Source organism: Cetorhinus maximus, chromosome 14 (assembly GCF_964194155.1).
Source record: "Cetorhinus maximus chromosome 14, sCetMax3.hap1.1, whole genome shotgun sequence".
Lineage (NCBI taxonomy): Eukaryota > Metazoa > Chordata > Chondrichthyes > Lamniformes > Cetorhinidae > Cetorhinus > Cetorhinus maximus.
Genome location: NC_135892.1, coordinates 98,256,359 through 98,279,348, shown reverse-complemented (window position 1 = coordinate 98,279,348; position 22,990 = coordinate 98,256,359). Strand labels below are relative to the sequence as shown.

The 22,990-nt window shown below is 40.4% G+C and overlaps 1 protein-coding gene across 1 annotated transcript in view; it reads right to left on the bottom strand.

Moving 5' to 3' along the window:
- Positions 1-22,990, bottom strand: part of slc30a6 (solute carrier family 30 member 6) — a 148,721-nt gene that overhangs the window by 97,062 nt on the left and 28,669 nt on the right. Inside the window, exon 4 of the mRNA XM_078557300.1 lies at positions 22,891-22,975. Within this exon, the coding sequence (XP_078413426.1) occupies positions 22,891-22,975 (85 nt within the window). The remainder of the gene's footprint in view (positions 1-22,890; positions 22,976-22,990) is intronic.

Here is a 22,990-nt window from a genome sequence, read left to right as displayed (position 1 = left end):
GAAATGGAAGGGATGGAGGAAGTCAGGAAAATTACAATCACCAGAGAAGTGGTACTGAGTAAATTGTTGGAGCTGCGAGCTGACAAGAGCCCAGGTCCTGATGGACTTCATCCTAGGGTCTTAAAAGAAGTGTCTGGTGAGATAGTTGATGCATTGTTTTAATTTTCCAAAATTCCCTAGATTTGGGGAAGGTCCCATTAGATTGGAAGACAGCAAACATAACTCCATTATTCAAAAAGGGAGGGAGACAGAAAGCGGGAAACTACAGGCCAGTTAGCTTAACATCTGTCATAGTGAAAATGTTAGAAGCTATTATTAAACAAGTTATAGCAGGCACTTGGATAAGCTCAAGGTTATCAGGCAGAGTCAACATGGTTTTTTGAAAGGGAAATCATGTTGAACCAACTTATCGGAGTTCTTTGAGGAAGTAACATGTGCTTTGGATAAAGAGAACCGGTGGATGTACTGTACTTAGATTGCCAGAAGGCATTTGATAAAGTGCCACATCAAAGGTTACTGCGGAAAATAAAAGCTCATGGTATAGGAGGTAACATATTGCATGGATAGAAGATTGGCTGGCAATCAGGAAGTAGAGAGAAGGCATAAATAGGTCTTTTTCAGATTGGCAAAATGTAACAAGTGGTGTACCACAGGGTTCAGTGCTGGGGCCTCAGCTGCTTACAATTTATATAAATGACTTGGATGAAGGAGTAGATGGGATGGTTGCCAAATTTGCTGATGACACAAAGATCAGTAGGAAAGTAAGTTGTGAAGAGGACATGAGGCTACAAAAAGAATTAGATCGGGAGGTTATGCTTCAGGTATACAGGGCACTAGTGAGACCACATTTGGAGTACTGTGTACAATATTGGTCACCCTATTTAAGGGAGGATGTAAATGCGTTGGAAGTAGTCCAGAGGATGTCTACCAGACTAATACCTGGAATGGACAGGTTGTCTTATGAGGAAAGGTTGGACAGACTAGGCTTGTATCTGCTGGAGTTTAGAAGAGTAAGAGGTGACTTGATTGAAACATAAAAGATCCTGAGGGGTCATGACAGGTTGGATGTGGAGAAGCCGTTTCCTCTTGTGGGAGAATCTAGAACTAGGGGTCACCCATTTAAAACAGAGATGAAGCAAAATGTTCTCACTCCGAGGGTCGAGAGTCTTTGGAACTCTCTTCCTGAAAAGGTGGCAGAAGCAGTGTCTTTGAATATTTTTAAGGGAGAGGTGGAGAGATTCTTGGTAAGCAAGGGAGTGATAGGTTATCAGGGGTAGGCAGGATGCAGGTTTCAGGTCACTATCAGATCAGCCATGATCTTATTAAATGGCGAAGCAGGCTCGAGGGGTTGAATGGCCTAGTCCTGCTCCTTGTTCGTACGTTCCAATGTGAAGTGAAAAAAGAGAGACATTTCTTTATACCAAAAGGGGGAAGAGAAAAGAAGAGTAACATTTTAGTTTAACACTGAGTAAGACAATTTTACAGTTATGTCATGTAAATTTTGTACTGAAATGAGCCATTGTTACCTTAAGATAACTGATGGGTCTTGACATCTCGGGCAGCATACTCTGCCAGTTGTCTGGAAGAGTGACTGGAACAGGTAAGAGGTAGTTATATATGGTGGAGGATGGGAATATGGGCAAGATCCTACTGCTGATTGGTCAGGTATTTGTGGTAGTCTGGTACCCATTAACATTCTCGCTGCTGATTGGTCGACTGTGCAGAATGGATGGCAATGTGATTCTTGAGTAAGGGTAGCCAAATCTCATTGATGAGAAGACTGGTGTCTTGGGGGATGGTGTGACGTTGCTAGATCTCCATGGCCTCCCTGATGCGTCCTGTGTGCCAGTACATGATGGGTGAGATAAGTAGAGTTGGACCACTGTATGTAGTGGTTATTAAGTTGAGCATGCTTGATGTTAGCTGATTTGTCCTATCCACTGCGTTTGAAGCGTGTTTAATGTTCCTCAAGTTTAGTGTGTAGGCTGTGGCCATTTCCCCCCCAATATAGACCAGTCTGCAATCGCATGGTATGCTGCAAATTCCTGGCATATTGTGAGAAAGCTTCTGGTCTTTGTGGGAGTGAAGAACGGAGTGGAACTTCTTGGGTGACTTGTGTCGAACTTCAATGCTAGCTGACTTGAGTATATGACGTAGTCCTTGTGAAGTGGAATTGATGTATGGAAGGCTGAATCTGTCTTGGTGGAAGTAATTGTTATGGAGCAAGTTACAGATGGGCATGTGTTCATTTGAGTGAATGGGATCCATTGAGTTGATGTGTAGACTTAATATGGCAAAGTTCTCGTAAATTTTTTTGTCACTGATGGAGTAGGCTCTTCTAATGAGGGTGTTGGAAAACGATTGGAGGATCGAGGAATGATGGAAAAAAAACCGAGTAGTTCAAGTATCATATATACTCATGTAAAACTAGGGTTTTTGAGACTAGAATTTTAAGCAAAAAGTAGGGATGTTTACATGAGTAATACTTGAGGGGTTGAAATCCATGCTAGTTCTTGGGAACTGCCAATAACAACATTGCTTTAGCGGTTGCTGCCCATGGTGGCGGGACAGACAAATGAGGAGAGATTGAGTCGGTTAGGATTATATTCGCTGGAATTCAGAAGAATGAGGGGGGGGGGGGGATCTCATAGAAACCTATAAAATTCCAACAGGACTAGATAGGGTAGATGCAGGAAGGATGTTCCCGATGGTGGGGGAGTCCAGAGCCAGGGGTCACAGTCTGAGGATACGGGGTAGACCATTTAGGACTGAGATGAGGAGAAATTTCTTCACCTAGAGAGTGGTGAGCCTGTGGAATTCGCTACCAGAGAAAGTAGTTGAGGCCAAAACATTGTATGTTTTCAAGAAGGAGTCGGATATAGCTCTTGGGGCAAAATGGATCAAAGGATATGGGGAGAAAGCGGGAGCAGGCTATTGAGTTGGATGATCAGCCATGATCATAATGAATGGTAGAGCAGGCTCGAAGGGCCAAATGGCCTACTCCTGCTCCTATTTTCTATGTATGTTTCTATGTATGAACTCCCAGGCTCTCTCTTTCTGATTGTTTAAATGAGAAAAGAATAATTGTGAAAAAGACTCACTGGACTGTTCCCGCTAACCCCGCTCCCAAAACAAGCACAAGGTATATAGAAAATGAAGGATTTTTGGCCAAAAGTCAGGGGTCGATTTATGCATGCGATATATGAAAAACTAAGGATCTTGGAACCAAAAGTCAGAGGTCAACTCTCACATGAGATCAACTATTACTTGTGTGTTATGATATCTGTCAATACGAGTAGGCTTTTGGTAGAGTTGATGTATTGGCGTGCCACTGTGAGACTTTACAATGAGAACATCGAAAAATAGTATGGAAAGTTGTTCATTCCTCCAGAAAATGAGCACAGTACACTGTCTGAAACGTTGAGGCCCACCCAGTTCTCCTAAGAAGTTCATAAGATAACTGCTCTTTTCAGAGCAAATTTTACACGGTGTAACAGTAAAATCGTTTCATTCAACTGTTTCATTCTCACCATGAAAACTTTCAAACAAACTTTAATGTTTTAGTTTATTCACATTATACAAAAGCAGATTTGATTACTGTGACAGATAGCAAAGAGCAGTGAGTGTGAAAGAGGAACAGAAATGATGAGATTTCACAAGCAAAAATAAAAGGTAGTAAGAGAGAAAATAGAGAGGATGCAAGAATGACAAGGCCCAAGTGAAAATAATGGTCTGTCCATGAAGGCGAGTTGAATGGCAAACAGACCAAGTAATAAAAACAAAGAACCCCCACTCAAAAGAGAAAAAAAAAATGGAGAACACGCCAGAGTAAAACAGTGAATATGAGTGAAAATAAAATGAGTGTGCAAGACAGAAAATGGAAATCTGGCATGGAAAAAAATGGAAAGCATACATGCAAGAGGAAAAGTGTGAAAAACAGTGCAAGAAATAGAAATTGAGAGAAAAATGAGCTGGAAATGCTGAACGTGTGAGACAAAGGTGAGCACACGAGAAAGAAAAATTGTGAGAAAGAGCATGAATATTACCAAATACATATTGGTAAAAAAATGGCAAGCACAAGCAAGAGTGAGAACACATGAAGGAGAAAGCAGCTAGTATGCATTTAGGAAGTGCAAGTAGGAGAAAGAGGCAACCACAAGAGGAAAACAAAACAGTGAGGGGAAAAAAGCATCGAAGAGCACATCTTGAGAAAAACAATGCACAAAAAATAAAAATAGTGAGCATGGATAGAAACATTAAAGCAGATATAGCAGGTCAAATAAAACAATCCATGTTTGCTATAGAGCAAGAAAAATAAAGAGCGTAAGTATAAAACTCTAGTACAAAAACAAAATACTGCAGATGCCTGAAATCAGAAATAAAAACATTAAATGTTGGAAATACTCAAGTCAAGGCAGCCTCTGTGGAGAGAAACAGAGTTAATGTTTCAAGTCAATGACCTTTCATCAGGACACATTATTGGGATAAATGGACATTGACCAGAAGCATTAACCCTGTTTCTCTCCACAGATGCTGCTGAATATTTCCAGTATTTTTTGTTTTTATTACAAGTATCAAACTGTTCTAATGACATGTCAAAAGTGCCACAAGTAATAGAGGATGAAAATCCATAGGTGGGAAAAAGAGAGAAATTGCAGGGCTAAAATAATCCATCAGAAATGGGGATTTGCATTTGCAACAATCAACTACTCTGGTAAATAAATGCATCATTCAAATGTATGTTCAAGCTTTACAAAGGCAAGCAAGTAAATTTGTCTTTAAGAGGTAATCATTAGAGGAAATCAAGTTATTGTATGTAATTTTGTCTTCAGGGCTATGTCGATATTCTTCCAGAACATTGGCTCATTGCCTCAACTCAAATGATCTGACTGGGTTTCAAGTCACCTTAAACATCTCCCTATACACAGTGACATTCCTAAGTGATCAAGTGAGAATAGCTGATTGAAACCAGAAGTCAAAGGTTCACATGCTGCAAGTAACTATTCCCAGATCATATAATAATTGTTCTTTTGTCCAAGTTCTCTTGGGATCGATGCCTGTGGTTACTGGTTTCTGGTTCTGAATTGCATGACGATTGTTCTTTTGTACATGACCCATTCAGATTAACATTGGTGTTTTGTCACATTGTTGATTCTTGAATTGTTCAAAATTTGGATTTTCCTTTTTAAAATTCCTGGATTGATTGTATCAATTTTATTCTTGTCTGTTAATATTTTACATATCCCTCCCCTTGGCAGCTGATAATGGTTAAATTACTTTCTGATTTTATGGTCTTGTTATAACTGCTGGGTTACTGCTTTCAATACCATGAATGTTTTCAACAGCAACTCCGCAGGATAAAGAATCCAATAATTGTCTTCAAAAACAGCAACAAAGTCGTGGAATTTACTTGCTGCTCCGATCCAACAACCAATGGTTTAGGAATTTAGGTCCACCACCTGATGGGGGATGGTGATTGGTTACAAGCAGTCTGATCTGTCAGTCCACACATACAGCAATATTTTACTAATGTTGCTTGTAGCAACCTTCCCAAATATTAGATTATTAAAAGATTAATGGACTGAATGAAGAAGAATCAAATGCAACTGTGCATTAACTCCAAGTATGAGAAATTGACAGAAGTACACTAACATTAGTTTGGTATTTATAACTTGAGAACCACACAAGTGTACATTTTCCTGCTGCTGTTGCATCACTCCTATCCAGCCACCAATCAGCTATAGGACAATCAAGCCATTATCACAAGTCTTCAAATAGGCTGCAGATGCTGGATCAATTCAAATTTTCAAGATGGAGATTAGGTTTTTAAAATATATTTGATAAGGGTCTCAAGGGATATAGGATCAAAGGTGGTACAGAATCAGCCATGATTTAATTAAATGGTGGAACAGGCTGCAGGACATTTTAGCAGGAACTTAAATATAAAAGTACAAGCAAAATTTTAAAACTATAGGACTCATGTACAAATGTAATAGTGTATTCTTTTAAAAGGAAACTAGTGAGTGAAATTCACGTTTCTTAATATTAGGGGGAACATTCAAATGATTGTCAAAAAGAAAAAAAATTGTCATTAACTTATTAATTACTGGAAAAAATAAGCCCATAATATACAAAGCATAGAACTGGAATGCCTGCATAACAAAAAGAGCACCCATAATCTATTGCTGTTATAATATTAATGCCACTAATTGTATCTGTGGTAATATCACAGGTCTGTAAATTGGAATTGATCTAGAAATAAAGTCATTAACTAGCTTCTAATACTAACATTGCATTAGGTAACAGGATATAACATTGGCCCACTGATGTTAAAATTTGTTTACAATAAGATTATATGTACAACAGGCAGTTTCAAGTCCAGGTACTTCTTGCTGCTAATATAATCGGTTGGTCAGTCAACCATTGCATTTAATCACTGAAGTGGCTCCAGTGTTTAATTGGGATTGGCTGTCATCTCTGGAAGTGAGTTTCACTATGGTAGCTCGCTGTAAGAATGACTAATTGTGACAAGAAAATGAAGTATGATACCAGACTAAAAAACATCAGTTTCAAGATGCTAGTATAATTTGTACAGTCATGGAATCTGAGGGAGGTGACGGGGGACTGAAACTATAATGTTATATGTAGCATTTGATTATCTGCACCAAACTTATATTTTTCTTATCAACCAACTTTATTTGAAAATGCCCATATAATTAACTCTCTTTAATGAGGGTCTACTTGACAAGTTGTTGGGGGTGGGGTGGAAATGGTGAGGAGGAAGAAAAGTAGCTGGGGTAGTTTTCCAGTAGATAGCACTGGTTTTATCAGTGCAATTCTCTCGAAATCAGAAGCCAGAAACCAGCGGATTTTAAGCACAACTTACATCCAGCTCAAATCATTTCCGCAATCTTTTGCCCTAGTTTAAAAAACATCACGCTAGAAACTGGCTCCATTCCCCAAAACTGCCCACAGTATCAAATCCACCACCATTGTGAGCTCTGCTAATGATGCGCATTTCCGGGCCTTCAAGGAGGCTCTTAAAGAACTGATTCTTTTTGGGTGCTAGGGCACTAACTTACAGTTTTCAAATGCTTCTGAAAATAATTTTTAGTTTACTAAGAGACTGACTACTGTACACCAATTAAACCAGCAAATGTTCTGTATATATTTTTTAAAAGTCATTTTCAGTTATTTAAAATCAGATTATTCTAATGTGGTAGACTGACATGGACTAAAAACACTTTGTGATAAACCAATTTTCAGCTTATTAAGCTAAATGCACCAGGTTACCAGTCAAATATATCAAGGACTTTTTAAAAAAAAAGTTAAAAACCAAAAAATTTCTATCCTAAAATGCTGCCTAATTGCATTGGTTCATGACAGATTTTACATGTGGTGATATGCAAATAGGTTTGAGTGGAAACTTTAGACACCACAACTTTGAGCGCAATGTGTGCTCAGATCAACGATTGAGCCCAAAGTGGAAACTCAGTCCCGTGTCTAGTTACCTCCACCCCCCCACCAACCAATTTGCTTGCCAATTTGGTACTAACTGTCTCTAGTTTTTGAAATCACGGCTGAAGGTAAATAACATGCTTTTTACATTATCCATATCATTCAGTATTCTAAAGACAAGGATCATTTTCCCTCTCAATCTTCTCTGCTGGCAGCAAGTCCAATGTAATCATTCTATTCTGATAAGTTGATGCTCCAGTGGTGGCATTTTTTTCTTGGTCAGTAAGTATTTAACATTAGCAGCAACCCATAAGCATGTGTATGAGTGTCCAAGCAAGTTACGGAGACATCAAACACTTGGGGAGTGCTCCTGTTTGTCAATACAAAGTGTATACTTTGTTCCATTAGCGCCATGTCCCCAATTTACTCAAAATCAGAGAGCTTTGTGCAGGTTGAAAGAGACATGGTTTATGGGCCATTGGCATTGCTGGAGGTCAATCAGGTAAAAGAGTGTAGTTTTCCAGTGCTGAGTGATTGTAAGCTTTCTGCTGCTTATCCAGATTGGATTATCTAACCATTAGGCACTGGTTTACAGTGTTAGCTGGAGCAAGTGGGAAGATCCAAATCACCAATAACAAGTCTAGTCTTCCAGATTCCATTAAAGATCCAGGCTACCTAGCCAGTCACCTTGGGCTACAGTGAACCTGCTTACTTACAGGATCCACAAGCTCACTTGGTTTTGAACTTGCACCACTGAACTGGTCACCTTGATCTCCAACTAACTTACTCCACCTACCTCCTACACTACCCCACACCCCTCACCACCACCTCCCAGAGGATAGTCATCATCTAACAAGTGAGGGCTTAAGCCTTCACTAGGAGGATAGCAGGAGTGAGATCATCGTAAGTGGCATAGTGAGCAGCACACCCCACATAGATTCTGTCAGTGCAACACTAGCATTCCCTGACCACAACAAAGATACACAGAAAACTATCCACTGAACAGTTGGAAGTCCAGAGCATCAGAAGTAGTTGCTTGCCTTTCTGCAACCCAATATGCTGGGCCAATCATACTAGGGGACAAGCAATGGATATTTGCATTATTAGTTGTGGTGGTAGTAGAATATGACCTCTATTCCAAACTTCTGTGGAGAAAGAATAATGCCTCTTAGGATTATCCAATGTATGGCAACAGTAGGAAGCTATGCCAAATTCAATAATTTGTTTTGTTCATGGAACACCTAATCATCATTCACACAGGGTGTTTAGTTAATTACCTAATTAAACTTATTACTTTTGTTTGAAGTACGTTCATCGTTGATCCTGAATTAGTTGCAGTGTCTAAAAAGAGAACCATTTTGCCTTTTAAACTAGCAGCTTTCCATTAGAACATACATGGGGTAATACGTCCGAGTCTATGCTCCCTTTAAAGACCATTAATTCCAATTCATTGAGTATCCTACAGCATTCCAAATTCTATGCTGTGTGTTTTTTTTTGTATGCCATCTCTCAATTTCCTTCTCCCCCTTATGCCACCAAGCTACACAACTTCTGGCAATAAGCTGAGAAGCAACTAACTTAGACACTCAATCATGACGACCAAGAACTCCGGTTAATATTTCAGTACCTTTAATTGTATTGATTTGGTAATTCTTTACAATCTTCCATCAATTCATATTTTTAAGATCAGGAGAAAAAATGTGTTCAAATCACAACATTTTATATCGCAGAATTTATTGAACATGAGGTATTGGGCAAAATCATTCAAGATTCCGTATAGAACGGACATTGGTTGTAGGGAATCTGAAGTGGACACTAATAGACAGTTAGCAAAGGACAGCACAACTCTAGAGACAAGTACTGTGGATATTCGGTACTTTTTCCCCTTTATTGTGTTTTTCATTTTGCGACTTTCAATTTAAAATGTTAAAAAAAACACCTTTCAAGGACTATTAGGCGGAAAATCATGAAGACTAACACACCTGCGACATCTCTGGGGGGGTTCAGCACGTATCCCTAGAGTTTCGCACTCTTATTTTTAATGTATCTTTATTGTATAATAATAACTCAGTTACTTATTTATTAGATTAGATTCGGTTTTCCTGAATCTGCCAAGCAGAAATTGAACTTAATTTGGTTTTAAAAAATTATTATCCAATTCATGAAATATATATTTCAACAAAACAATCTCATGTGTAATCTTTTCATACTTGGGCATCAATATCTTCTTTAACTCTTTCCTCCCCAAATCCTATACGCCATTTACTAATTCCACACCCTTTAGGTCACTCTAAGTCATGCATCATACTCTGACTAGAAGGTAAGTTCCAAGAAAGCTACTTTTTAAAAAAATAAATTGAGAAACTTAGGTGATGGGTCAATTGAGAGATGAAAGGTAAGGAATGCGTTGTGTGGAACAAGCGCTAATAAATTAGATTAGGGAATGGTGGAATGATTGACTTCAACATTGTTGTCGATGCAGGGAGAGCATGAGTGAGTGTACAGGATGGCATTAAAGTTTAAGAAACACCTTGTGTGGCAAAGAGCAGGAACATGATCACCTGAGGTGACCTATATTTTCCATTGTTTCTTCTTCCCAGTGAGAAAGCTCCTTGCCTCTGAACTTGCCCCCTATTCCTATGCATGGTAAAAATCAAAACTCAGCAGGTGGAGGAAAGATCTATATATGGGTGGGGGTGGATTCATACCAGTTCAGGCTGCATATGGATAATAATTTTGCAACAGTTTATTAGAAACTAGACTTTTTTTAAGCTTAGCAGGATGGCACACATGTAATAAATAATTTTCTTTAATTTTAAAACATACCATGTTAAGACAGAAACTTTTAAATAAAAGCAAAATATTGCAGATGTTGTAAAGTGCTGGAAATACTCATCAGGTATGGCTGCCTCTGTGGAGAGAGTTAACGTTTCAAGTAAAAAATGACTCTTCACATTTCTACGTTCCTTTAGTTCTGATGAGTTTTATGTGGTTGAAAGGGGGGAGGGGGAGGAAGAGCAAAAGGAAAGGTCTCGACTAAGGTAGAGGACAGGAGAGATTAAATAATAAAGATGTCATGGAACAAAAGGCAAAGAGAGTGATAATGGTTGTAGCAAAGCATTTGTCCAGAGTGAGAGTGAACGGCTCTGTCCGAAAGCAAAAAACATGAAAAACAAGAACATTGAAGGGTACATTACATTTAAGAAGGACAGGAAGCTGGGAAAGTTGGAAGGGTGGCCCTGTTAATGAATCATGGTATTAGCACAATAGAGAGGGATGACTTAAGTTCAGGAAACCAGGATGTAGAAGTGGTTTGGGTAGAGATGAGAAATGATAAAGGCAAGCCATCACTTCTGAGTGTGGTGTAACCACACAGTATGACGGGGTATAAAGGATGAAATAATGGGAGCTTGCAGACTCTAAAAGCTTCTATAAATATGTAAAAAGAAAAAGATTAGTGAAGACAAATGTTGGTCCCTTACAGTCCAAAATAGGAGAATTTATAATAGGGAACAAAGAAATGGCAGAGCAATTTAACAACAACATTAGTTCTGTCTTCATTGAGGAAGCCACAAATAACTTCCCAGAAATACTAGGGAACCAAGGGTCTAGTGAGAAGGAGGAATTGAAGGAAATTAGTATTATTAAAACAATAAAACCTGTGGAATTCTCTACCAAAGAAGGCTGTGGAGGCCAAGTCACTGAATATATTTAAGAAGGAAAGAGGTAGATTTCTGGACTCTAAAGGCATCAAGGGGTATGAGGAGAGAGCAGGAGTATGACATTGAGATAGAGGATCAGCCATGATCATACTGTTTGGCAGAGCAGGCTCGAAGGACCGAATGACCTTCTTCTGCTCCTATTTTCTATGTTTCTAAAGGTATGGCGATAATCCTGGGGGATTTTAACCTACATATAGACTGGAAAAATCAGATGGACAAAGGTAGCCTGCCTAAGGAATTCATAGAATGTTTTCAAGATAGCTTGTCAGAACAGCATGTTCTGACGCCAACCAGAGAGCAGGCTATTCTAGCCCTAGTATTGTGCAATGAGATAGGATTAGTTAATGACGTCATAATGGAGGTGCCCCTAGGTAGTAGCGATAATAATATGATTGAATTTTACATTCAGTTTGAGGGAGAGAAGAATGGGTCCAAGACTAGTATTTTATATCTAAATAAGGGCAATTATGAGGGCATGAAAGTAGAGCTAGCTAAAGTGAACTGGCAAATTAGGTTAAGGGATAGGTCAATAGAGATGCAGTGGCAGACATTTAAGGGAATACTTCAGAATACACAGAATAGATACATTCCAACGAGAAAGAAAATTCCAAGGGGAGGACTCACCATCCGTGGTTAACTAAAACAGTTAACGATAGCATCAAACTTAAAGAAAAAGCATATAATTGCGCAAAGATGGGTGGCTAGTCAGAAAATTGGACAGAATATAAAAAACAGCAAAGAATGGCTAAAAGATTAATAAGGAAGGAAAAATTAGAGTACGAGAGAAAGCTAGCTAGGAATATAAAGACAGTAAGAACTTCAATAGCTATTTTTAAAAAAAGAGTTAACAAAGTGGGCTCTGGTCCTATAGAAAGTGAGTCTGGGAAATTAATAATGGAAAATAAGGAGATGGCAGATGAAATGAACAGCTTTTTTGCATTGGTCTTCACTATAGAGGATATAAGTAACACCCCAGAAATAGCTGTAAATCAGGAAATAAAAGGGAGGGAGGAACTCAAGAAAATTAATCACCTAGGAAGCGGTACTGAACAAATTGTTGCAATTGTCGGCTGACAAGTCCATGGGTCCTGACGGACTTCATCCTAGGGTCTTAAAAGAAGTGGCTAGTGTGATAGTTGATGCGTTTAATTTTCCCAAAGCTCTTTAGATTCAGGGACGATTCCATTAGGTTGAAAAATTGCAAATGAAACTCCTTTATTCAAAAAGGGAGGGAGACAGAAAGCAGGAAACTATAGGCCAGTTAGCTTAACATCTGTCATAGGAAAAATGTTAGAAGCTATTATTAAAGACGTTATAACAGGTCACTTAGATAAATTCAAGTTAATCAGGTATAGTCAACTTGGCCTTGTGAATGGGAAATCATGTTTGTTAGCGCTCTTTGAAGTAACATATACTATGGATAAAGGGGAATGGGTGGACATACTGGACTTAGATTTCCGGAAGGCATTTGATAAGGTGCCACATCAAAGGTTATTGCAGAAAATAAAAGCTCATGGTGTAGGGGGTAACATAATGGCATGGATAAAAGATTGGCTAACTAACAGGAAACAGAGTACGAATAAATGGATCTTTTTCTGGTTGACAGGATATAACGAGTGGTGTGCCACAGGGATCAGCGCTGGGGCCTCAACTTTTTAAAAGTTATAGAAATTATTTGGATGAAGGGACCGAAGGTATGGTTGCTAAATTTGCTGATGATACAAAGATAGGCAGGAAAGTACATTGTGAAGAAGACATAAAGAGGTTACAAAGGGACATAGATAGGTTAAGTGAGTGGGCAAAGATCTGGCAAATGGAGTACACGGAGGAAAATGTGAAATTGTCAATTATCCAAATGGTGAGAGATTGTTGAGCTCTGAGATGCAAAGGGATCTGGGTGTCCTAGTGCATGAATCGCAAAAGGTTAGTATGCAGGTACATCATGTAATTAGGAAAGCTAAAGGAATGCTATTGTTTATTGCAAGGGAAATTGAATACAAGAGTAGGGAGGTTATGCTTCAGTTATACAGGGCATTGGTGAGGCCACATCTGGAGTACTGTGTACAGTATTGGTCTCTTTATTTAAGGAAAGATGTAACTGTGTTGGAAGTAATTCAAAAAAGGTTTACTAGACTAATACCTGGAATGGGCAGGCTGTGTCATGAGAAAAGATTGGACAGGCTAGGCAGCATCGGCGGAGAAGAAATCAGTTAACGTTTCGAGCCTTCATGGCCCTTCGGCAGAACTGAAGCATAGTTAGAAGAAGGGAGAAATATAAATTGGTTTAAGGTGGGGGGGTGGGGGGGGAAGAGAGATTGAGGGTGTGGTGATTGTGGAGATGAGCAGATAATCAAAAGATGTCACAGACAAAAGGGTCAAAGAGGTGTCGAAGGTGGTGACATTTGTCTGAGAAAAGTGCTAATTAAGAATGGAAGACAGGATATTCAAAGTACAGCTCTAGTGGGGGTGGGGTAGAAAGACTAACAAGGTGTTAGTTTAGATTTAAAAATAATGGAAATAGGTGGGGAAAGAAGAATCTATATAAATTATTGAAAAAAAAAGGGGGGGGAAGAAACGGAGTGGGGATGGGGGGAGGGGGAGTTTAAGATCTAAAGTTGTTGAATTCAATATTCAGCCCAGAAGGCTGTAAAGTGCCTAGTCGGAAGATGAGGTGCTGTTCCTCCAGTTTGCGTTGGGCTTCACTGGAACAATGCAGCAAGCCAAGGATAGACATGTGGGCAAGAGAACAGGGTGGAGTGTTAAAATGGCAAGCGACAGGGAGGTTTGGGTCTTTCTTGCGGACAGACCGCAGGTGTTCCGCAAAACGGTCGCCCAGTTTGCGTTTGGTCTCTCCAATGTAGAGGAGACCGCATTGGGAGCAACGAATGCAGTAGACTAAGTTAGGGGAAATGCAAGTGAAATGCTGCTTCACTTGAAAGGAGTGTTTGGGCCCTTGGACGGTGAGGAGAGAGGAAGTGAAGGGGCAGGTGTTGCATCTTCTGCGTGGGCATGGGGAGGTGCCATAAGTGGGGGTTGAGGAGTAGGGGGTGATGGAGGAGTGGACCAGGGTGTCCCGGAGGGAACGATCCCTACGGAATGCCGTCAGGGGGGGTGAAGGGAAGATGTGTTTGGTGGTGGCATCAAGCTGGAGTTGGCGGAAATGGCAGAGGATGATCCTTTGAATGCGGAGGCTGGTGGGGTGATAAGTGAGGACAAGGGGGACCCTATCATGTTTCTGGGAAGGAGGAGAAGGCGTGAGGGAGGATGCGCGGGATATGGGCCGGACACGGTTGAGGGCCCTGTCAACGACCGTGGATGGAAAACCTCGGTTAAGGAAGAAGGAGGACATGTCAGAGGAGCTGTTTTTGAAGGTAGCGTCATCAGAACAGATGCAACGGAGGCGAAGGAACTGAGAGAATGGGATGGAGTCTTTACAAGAAGCGGGGTGTGAGGAGCTGTAGTCGAGGTAGCTGTGGGAGTCGGTAGGCTTGTAATGGATATTGGTGGACAGTCTATCATCAGAAATTGAGACAGAGAGGTCAAGGAAGGGAAAAGAAGTGTCAGAGATGGACCATGTGAAGATGATGGAGGGGTGGAGATTGGAAGCAAAATTAATAAATAATCGTCGCATCTGTTCTGATGACGCTACCTTCAAAAACAGCTCCTCTGACATGTCCTCCTTCTTCCTTAACCGAGGTTTTCCATCCACGGTCGTTGACAGGGCCCTCAACCGTGTCCGGACCATATCCCGCGCATCCTCCCTCACGCCTTCTCCTCCTTCCCAGAAACATGATAGGGTCCCCCTTGTCCTCACTTATCACCCCACCAGCCTCCGCATTCAAAGGATCATCCTCCGCCATTTCCGCCTCCAGCATGATGCCACCACCAAACACATCTTCCCTTCACCCCCCCTGACGGCATTCCGTAGGGATCGTTCCCTCCGGGACACCCTGGTCCACTCCTCCATCACCCCCTACTCCTCAACCCCCACTTATGGCACCTCCCCATGCCCACGCAGAAGATGCAACACCTGCCCCTTCACTTCCTCTCTCCTCACCGTCCAAGGGCCCAAACACTCCTTTCAAGTGAAGCAGCATTTCACTTGCATTTCCCCTAACTTAGTCTACTGCATTCGTTGCTCCCAATGCGGTCTCCTCTACATTGGAGAGACCAAACGCAAACTGGGCGACCGTTTTGCGGAACACCTGCGGTCTGTCCGCAAGACCCAAACCTCCCTGTCGCTTGCCATTTTAACACTCCACCCTGTTCTCTTGCCCACATGTCTGTCCTTGGCTTGCTGTATTGTTCCAGTGAAGCCCAACGCAAACTGGAGGAACAGCACCTCATCTTCCGACTAGGCACTTTACAGCCTTCTGGGCTGAATATTGAATTCAACAACTTTGGATCTTAAACTCCCCCTCCTCCCATCCCCACCCCGTTTCTTCCCCCCCCCCTTTTTTTTTCAATAATTTATATAGATTCTTCTTTCCCCACCTATTTCCATTATTTTTAAATCTAAACTAAAACCTTGTTAGTCTTTCCACCCCACCCCCACTAGAGCTGTACTTTGAATATCCTGTCTTCCATTCTTAATTAGCACTTTTCTTAGACAAATGTCACCACCTTCGACACCTCTTTGACCCTTTTGTCTGTGACATCTTTTGATTATCTGCTCATCTCCACAATCACCACACCCTCAATCTCTCTTCCCCCCCCACCCCCCCACCTTAAACCAATTTATATTTCTCCCTTCTTCTAACTATGCTTCAGTTCTGCCGAAGGGCCATGAAGGCTCGAAACGTTAACTGATTTCTTCTCCGCCGATGCTGCCAGACCTGCTGAGTTTTTCCAGGTAATTCTGTTTTTGTTTTGGATTTCCAGCATCCGCAGTAGCTTTTAGCTTTTCGTTTTTATCTTGGACAGGCTAGGCTTGGCGGCTGGAATTTAGAAGAGTAAGAGGCGACTTGACTGCAACATACAAGATTCTGAGGGGCCTTGACAGGCTGGATGTGGAAATGATCTTTCCTCTTGTGGGAGAATCTAGAACTACGGGTCACTGTTTAAATATAAAGGGTCGCCCATTTAAGACGGAGATGAGGATAAATTTTTTCTCAGAGGGCCGTGAGTCTTTGGAAATCTCTTCCTCAAAAAGCAGTGGAAGCAGAGTCTTTGAGTATTTTTAAGGCAGAGGTAGATAAATTCTTGATAAGCAAGGGGGTGAAAGGTTATGTGGGGTAGGTGGGAATTTGGACTTGAGGTTACAGTTAGATCAGCCATGATCTTGTTGAATGGTGGAGCAGGCTCAAGGGGCTGAATGTCCTACTATTACGATCCCAGCTGCTGTTAATACAGGACATGTCACATCCTACACTGAAACCTGGCTTGATAGATCCTAACTTTTTCTTTTAGAAATGGTGGAGGAAAGTTACTGAACAAATTCACAGGAGTCTGATGAACTTTTAATACAAAGAATAAAATCTTTTATTAGAACAAGAAAAATGAACTATATTTCACAAGATCAAAAGGGCGGAAAGGTCTCGATACAAACAAAAGATGACAATTCAAATTCCCACTATTCCTTTACCCCAGCAGTATCTTTACAGACACATAAACCAGTGAAGAGTTATCACAAGCTTGACACATAGACTTCTCACTTGGGACTGGCAGAGTTGCAAATGTTTTTTTCTGGTGAATTCCTGAGCATTCACTTGATCCTTCTCACCCAACTTGTATCTCTCCCGAGACACCCAAAACTGCACTCTAAACTCACTGTTTCTTCAACTGCAGAGCAAAAAAAGAGTTCCCTAAACTCAGTCTTCTAGTAGCACCTTTGCAAAACTGATCACTTTACTGAGCCCTATAATTGATTATTCAGTTAACCACTGTCCCCAGTAGCCTTGTAGTCTTCCTTATCAGAGAGCTTAAAATTCCTGTCCTCTCTCTGTCACACTTTGAACTCTCTCCCATCTTTTCTCTGTGTCTATGTCACTTGATCACTGCGACTAGACAAAAGCAAAGTTTTTTCTACTTTGCGTTTTTCTCCCCACAGTCACTAAATATTTAACCCCTTTTACCCCATCTCTAACTTCAGGGGTTGTAAAACCTTATTAAAAATGTATATATACAAACAAAACCAAAAGACCCAAAATCTTTTAGTCGTATTTCAGACTCCCAGGCACCAAGGTTCATAAACAAAGCCACAATGAAACTGAAACCATTTTTACCTTTCTTAACATGCAAATATATATATATAAATTCAACTTAAAAATTATGCATTGTTCATAACAATACTCCTGCTCCTAATTTGTATGTTCATATGTCTGTATGGTTCAGACTGGCACATCGTAAAAAAAGAATCAAAATGGAAGACAGAGCTCATGATCTAAATTTGTTGAGCTCAATGTTGAGTCCAGAAGGCTGTAAAAAGCCTAAATGGAAGTTGAGGTGCTGTTCCTCAAACTTGAGATTGAGAGTGTAAGGTGGTGAATTAAAATGGCAAGCAAAAGGAAGTTCGGGGTCATGCATGCGGTCTTCCAATGTAGAGGAGGCTGCATCGTGAGCAGTGAAAAAGGTAAACTAAATTGAAAGAAGGACAAGTAATTCACTGCTTCACCTGGAAGCTGTGTTTGGAGCACTGGATGGCGAGGAGAGGCAGGAGGTAAATGGGCAGGTGTTACACCTCCTGCGGTTGCACGGAGAGGTGCTGTGGGAAGGGGACAAGATGCTGGGAGTGATCAAGCAGTAGGCCAGCATATCACAGAGAGAACAGTTCCTTCAGGATGCTGACAGAAGAGGGATGGGGAAGGTGTGTTTAGTAGTGGCATCATGCTGGAGGTTGCAGAAAAGGCAGATGGTAGTGCTTTGAATATGGAGGCTGGTGGGGTGAAAAGTGAAGACAAGGGAAACCCTATTGTGGTTCTGGGAGGAAGGGAAGGGGTGAGAGCAGAAGTGCGGTAAATGGGTTGGATATGGTTGAGGGCCCCGTCAACCAGGGTGAGGGAATTTCTCCAATGAGGAAAATGGAAGACATATCAGAATCGCTATTGTGGAAGATTACATCACCAGATGGAGACGAAGAAACGGGGGAGAATGGAATGGAATCCTTACAGAGAGAAGGGTGGAAATTGGAAGCAAAGTTGAAAATGTTTTCCAGTTCCAGGCGAGAGCAGGAAATAACACCGATACAGTTATCATGTGCCAGAGGGAGTTGAGGGAGGGGGCCCAGAGTAGGACAGCAACAAGGAATGTTCCACATACCCCATAAAAAGACAGGCGTAACCAGAACCCACGTGGGTACCCATAGCAACACCTTTTATATGGGGGAAGTAAGATAAGTTAAAGGAGAAATTGAGGGAACTAGATTAGCCAGGAGGAGGGTGGTGATGGATGGGGACTGGTTGGGCCTTTATTCAAGGATGAAATGGTGAGCTCTTGGACCATCCTGGTGGGGGATGAAGTAGTAGAGAGATTGGATTGGAGAGAGTGAAGTGGTGGTGGTTAAGGCCAGGAAACTGGAAATTGTTAAAATGACATAAGGCATCAGAAGATCACAAACTGTTAGGAAGTGCATGAAAACAGCTTAGATTTGGGGATTGACAGAGTAGATACTGAGGTGTTGTTTCCTCTGACTGCGGAATACAGAACACAGGGGCACAGTCTCAGGACAAGAGGTCGACCATTTAGGACTAGGAGGAGAAGTTTCTTCACTCAGAGGGTTATGAATCTTTGGAATTGTCCATTTGTGGGTGTTCCATCATTGCATATATTTAAGTCTGAGATAGACAGATTTTTATCTTTCAGAGATCAAGGGATATGGGAAGCAGGAGGGAAAGTGGAGTTAAGGCAGAAGATTAGCCATGATCATACTGAATGGTGGAGCAGGTCCAAGGGGTCATATGGTCGTTTACTCCTCCAATTTCTTATGTTATGTTCACTATAACTTGGAAATTGCTAATCTATGACCAAAGGCATAATGTAAGAAAAATTTGATCTGCAATAGTAGATGCTGGCTGACTGCTTTGGAATAGGTCTCCTTCACCCTGACTCTAGCTAGGATACAAATATTTCCAAAGACTGCAAAGTAAATATAAGATAAGAGATAGCTTGACAGGAAGTTCAAATTTGCAGTTCATTTGATATCAGGAGTGGCAAGTCCAAGTGTTTTTGAATAACAGAAATCGTATCAGTTTACTACCAGCAACAGTTACGCTTTCTTGTATAAAGTATTGATTTATACAAAAACATTCACGCAGTGGCAGACAAAAAGATTATAGTGATGTAAGAGATGAAGGGCTATGTTGCTATTTAACATCAATTCAAACATAAGCAGAAAACTTGGAACCATAGAACCATAGAACACTACAGCACAGAAAACAGGCCATTCGGCCCCTCTAGTCTGTGCCGAAATATTATTCTGCTAATCACATTGACCTGCACCCAGTCCATAACCCTCCAGACCTCTCCCATCCATGTATCTATCCAATTTATTCTTAAAACCCGCATTTACCACGTCAGATGGCAGCTCGTTCCACACTCTCACCACTCTCTGAGTGAAGAAGTTCCCCCTAATGTTCCCCCTAAACCTTTCCCCTTTCACCCTAAAGCCATGTCCTCTCGTGTTTATCTCTCCTAATCTAAGTGGAAAGAGCCTACTCTCATTTACTCTGTCTATACCCCTCATAATTTTGTAAATTTCTATCAAATCTCCCCTCATCCTTCTACTTTCCAAGGAATAAAGTCCTAACCTTTCCCTGTAACTCAACTCCTTAAGACCCGGCAACATCCTAGTAAATCTTCTCTGCACTCTTTCAATCTTACTGATATCCTTCCTGTAGTTAGGCAACCAGAACTGCACACAATACTCCAAAGTTGGAGTTTTACAATTGGTGATTACTAGGAATCACAATATAATATAACTCCTACTTATCCTGTTCAGCTCCATAATCTGTTCATCATTCTTGTTCATGATTAATATTGGGGAGGTGATGGCACAGTGGCATTGTTGCTGGACTAGTAATCCAGAGACCCAGGGTAATGCTCTGGATTACCCAGGTTCGAATCCCACCACGGCAAATGGTGGAATTTGAATTCAATAAGAATCTAGAATTAAAAGTCTAATGAAATCATTGCTGATTGCTGTAAAAAACCCATCTGGTTCACTAATGTCCTTTAGGGTTTTAGGAAATCTGTTGTTCCTTATCTCCAGACCCAGCAACGTGACCCTTAAATGCCCTCAATAAACGCATGTCCCATGAACCTAAATGTTAATATGACTGTTATATTAAAAAATTTATTCTTAACACTTATTTCCAGTTGGAATTGGAGTTATGTAAGAGGTTAGACTGGGTAAGGACAGCAGGTTTCCTTTCCTAAAGGATCCTGGTGAACTAATATGGTTTTTATAATAACATCATTGTTACTTTTACTGCCACTAGTTTTTTTATTTCCCTTTTTTTTATTTAACTGAAATTAAATACTCAAACTGCTATGGTGGGATTTGAACTCACCTCATTTGCTGAGGTCTCTAGATTACTAGCCCAGTAACATAACTATTGCACTATCCTACCTCAGATAAATTGAAGGCATCAATGTTATGTTTGATCTTCAACTTTGGACAGTTCCTTTTTGATATACAATGAACATTATATGAAACAGAAATAATTAGTGCCAAGAACATATATTAGCAACGGAAGGCCCCTTTAGGAATTTAGGAAAAAGCAGCAGAAAAACACACACCTGGCAGTTCATGCTTCATTATTAGATACAGGTTAAAAAAAATCCAAAAGGTTTCCTCTATCAGGATCATCTTTCTCTTGTTAAATTCCTTTCTCTTTCTCCATAATCCTACCCCTTTGAATGTAAAGTGTAAGGCTACAAAATCCAAGGCTGGTTCAATATTTTTGAATTAAAAGAGGCCCTTTCATACACAGCTCTCTTCTCAATGTCTTGTGCAATACTAGCATTCTGAAGTAGAAGTGCAGAACGGCATTTCAATGCCGATTGGATCTTTAGAAAATGATATTGTAGTGCTCATTTTCTTTTATTACTCGGTATTCAGAATCTGTCGAAAGTTAACTTAAATAAGCTAACTACTTTTCATATATAGTGCAATGTACATTCTCTACTCTATACAATTTCCTGGTTAAAATAAATTCAACAAAGTCAAATCCTGCTTAATAAATAACATGTTTACTAAGTAACAATGCTAATCTGCTACACAGTAAAATAGTCTTCTTTGAACTTACCACATAAACAAACAGATCTGCATTAAAACTTTTGGTGGCTAAAGTTCCTCCAGTGGCTCAGAGGAGAGCAAGCGCATTTTCTTTCCACCCTCCTCGTGCTGTTTGTGTCTTGGTTTGGCTAACACTGTTTTTTAAAGTCATAATCCACAAGAGCCTGGAGGTTTCTTCTTTGGCAGCAACTACAAGTGACACCCAAAAACATGCCCAAAGTTGCTCCCATTTTGTTGACGCAAGGTTACACCAAAGTACCTCCCAAACTCATTAGAATACACCCAAACCTACAATGTGCATATAGGGGCATAAATCAGTGTAAAGAATTGGGGCTCAAGGAAATGCTGAACCTAGAACAGTACAATTCTTCCTTGAGCCTTAAATTTAAATGTTTCATCTACTTAGCCATCATCCATGCACATCAGGCACAGTTGCTTTTAAAATCTGCAATTTGAGTAGTTTTTCAGTTCTAAAAGTAACTTTTACTTTGCCTTAAAAATACATTCAAAGGAATAGATAATACAGAACAGATCTCAAAAAACAAAAGGATTTTTCAAAAACACTCAAACAAATTGCAATTAAAAGACTAGAAAAATGACCGATTCCTGCTATGCCTAAAAACCTGGAAGCAATATTAAGAAACTTATGAACAAGCTCAATTGGAGGATGCTTGCATACGAGAGCTTGAGGCGTGGTCCATTTTATATACTGGGATCCGTTTGACCGGCAGATTTGATGGATGGGCATAAAAGATTGAGGAAGCTTGGGCGCATTGTAGTTACACGTACAACTTACTTACGTTCAAAATCCCTCGATCTTTTTAGCTACACTATTGGTTTGCATCTAGATAATTGGTATGTTATAATGGAAAATGCTATGTATGTCTGTTACACTGTAAATACACCTTCCCACCAGTATGGTGTTGTCTCATATTTGCATCTCTCAGATCCTCAGTCTATATTATAGAGAAACTCTTCTACTTCAACCAGCTCTACTTCTGTGCTTCCTAAACTGCTCCAAGTTGTAGAAACCTTACTTTATTGAAGTTAGTGAAGATGCTCTCAAAAGCTAAAGGAATTTGGATTAAATCATCTTAAAAAGATCTAGAGTAAGAAGGGTAGAAAAGACCCAAAACATGACAGCAGTATTGCACCATATGGATGAACCCATATTCAATCCTCAGTCTGTGTTCAGTCAAATATGGCAATGAGTTACTACAATTGGTCGAGTATCTCTGAAGTAGGAAAGGAGAGAAAAAAACTCTTCTGCTCCAATTTATTCACTGACACTTCTGGAACATAGTCACATGGATAGATTTATCAAGCTAGGCTGATATAGGTAACAAACCTCACCTTGGTTGAAAAATAAGCTCAAATATGAAGGATAACCAATTGGTGGATGAGACGCACACAAATTTCAGTGACTGTTTTCCAAATTAAATGCAAAAGTCAGTGATACAGAAAGTTCTTACTTACCCATACTATTTGTAGAGCTGCACCACATCAGCAGAAAGCCAGTGCAAATCAAGTTCAATAATCCAAACAGTAAGATCTTCCAAGACTGTGAAGTAGAAAA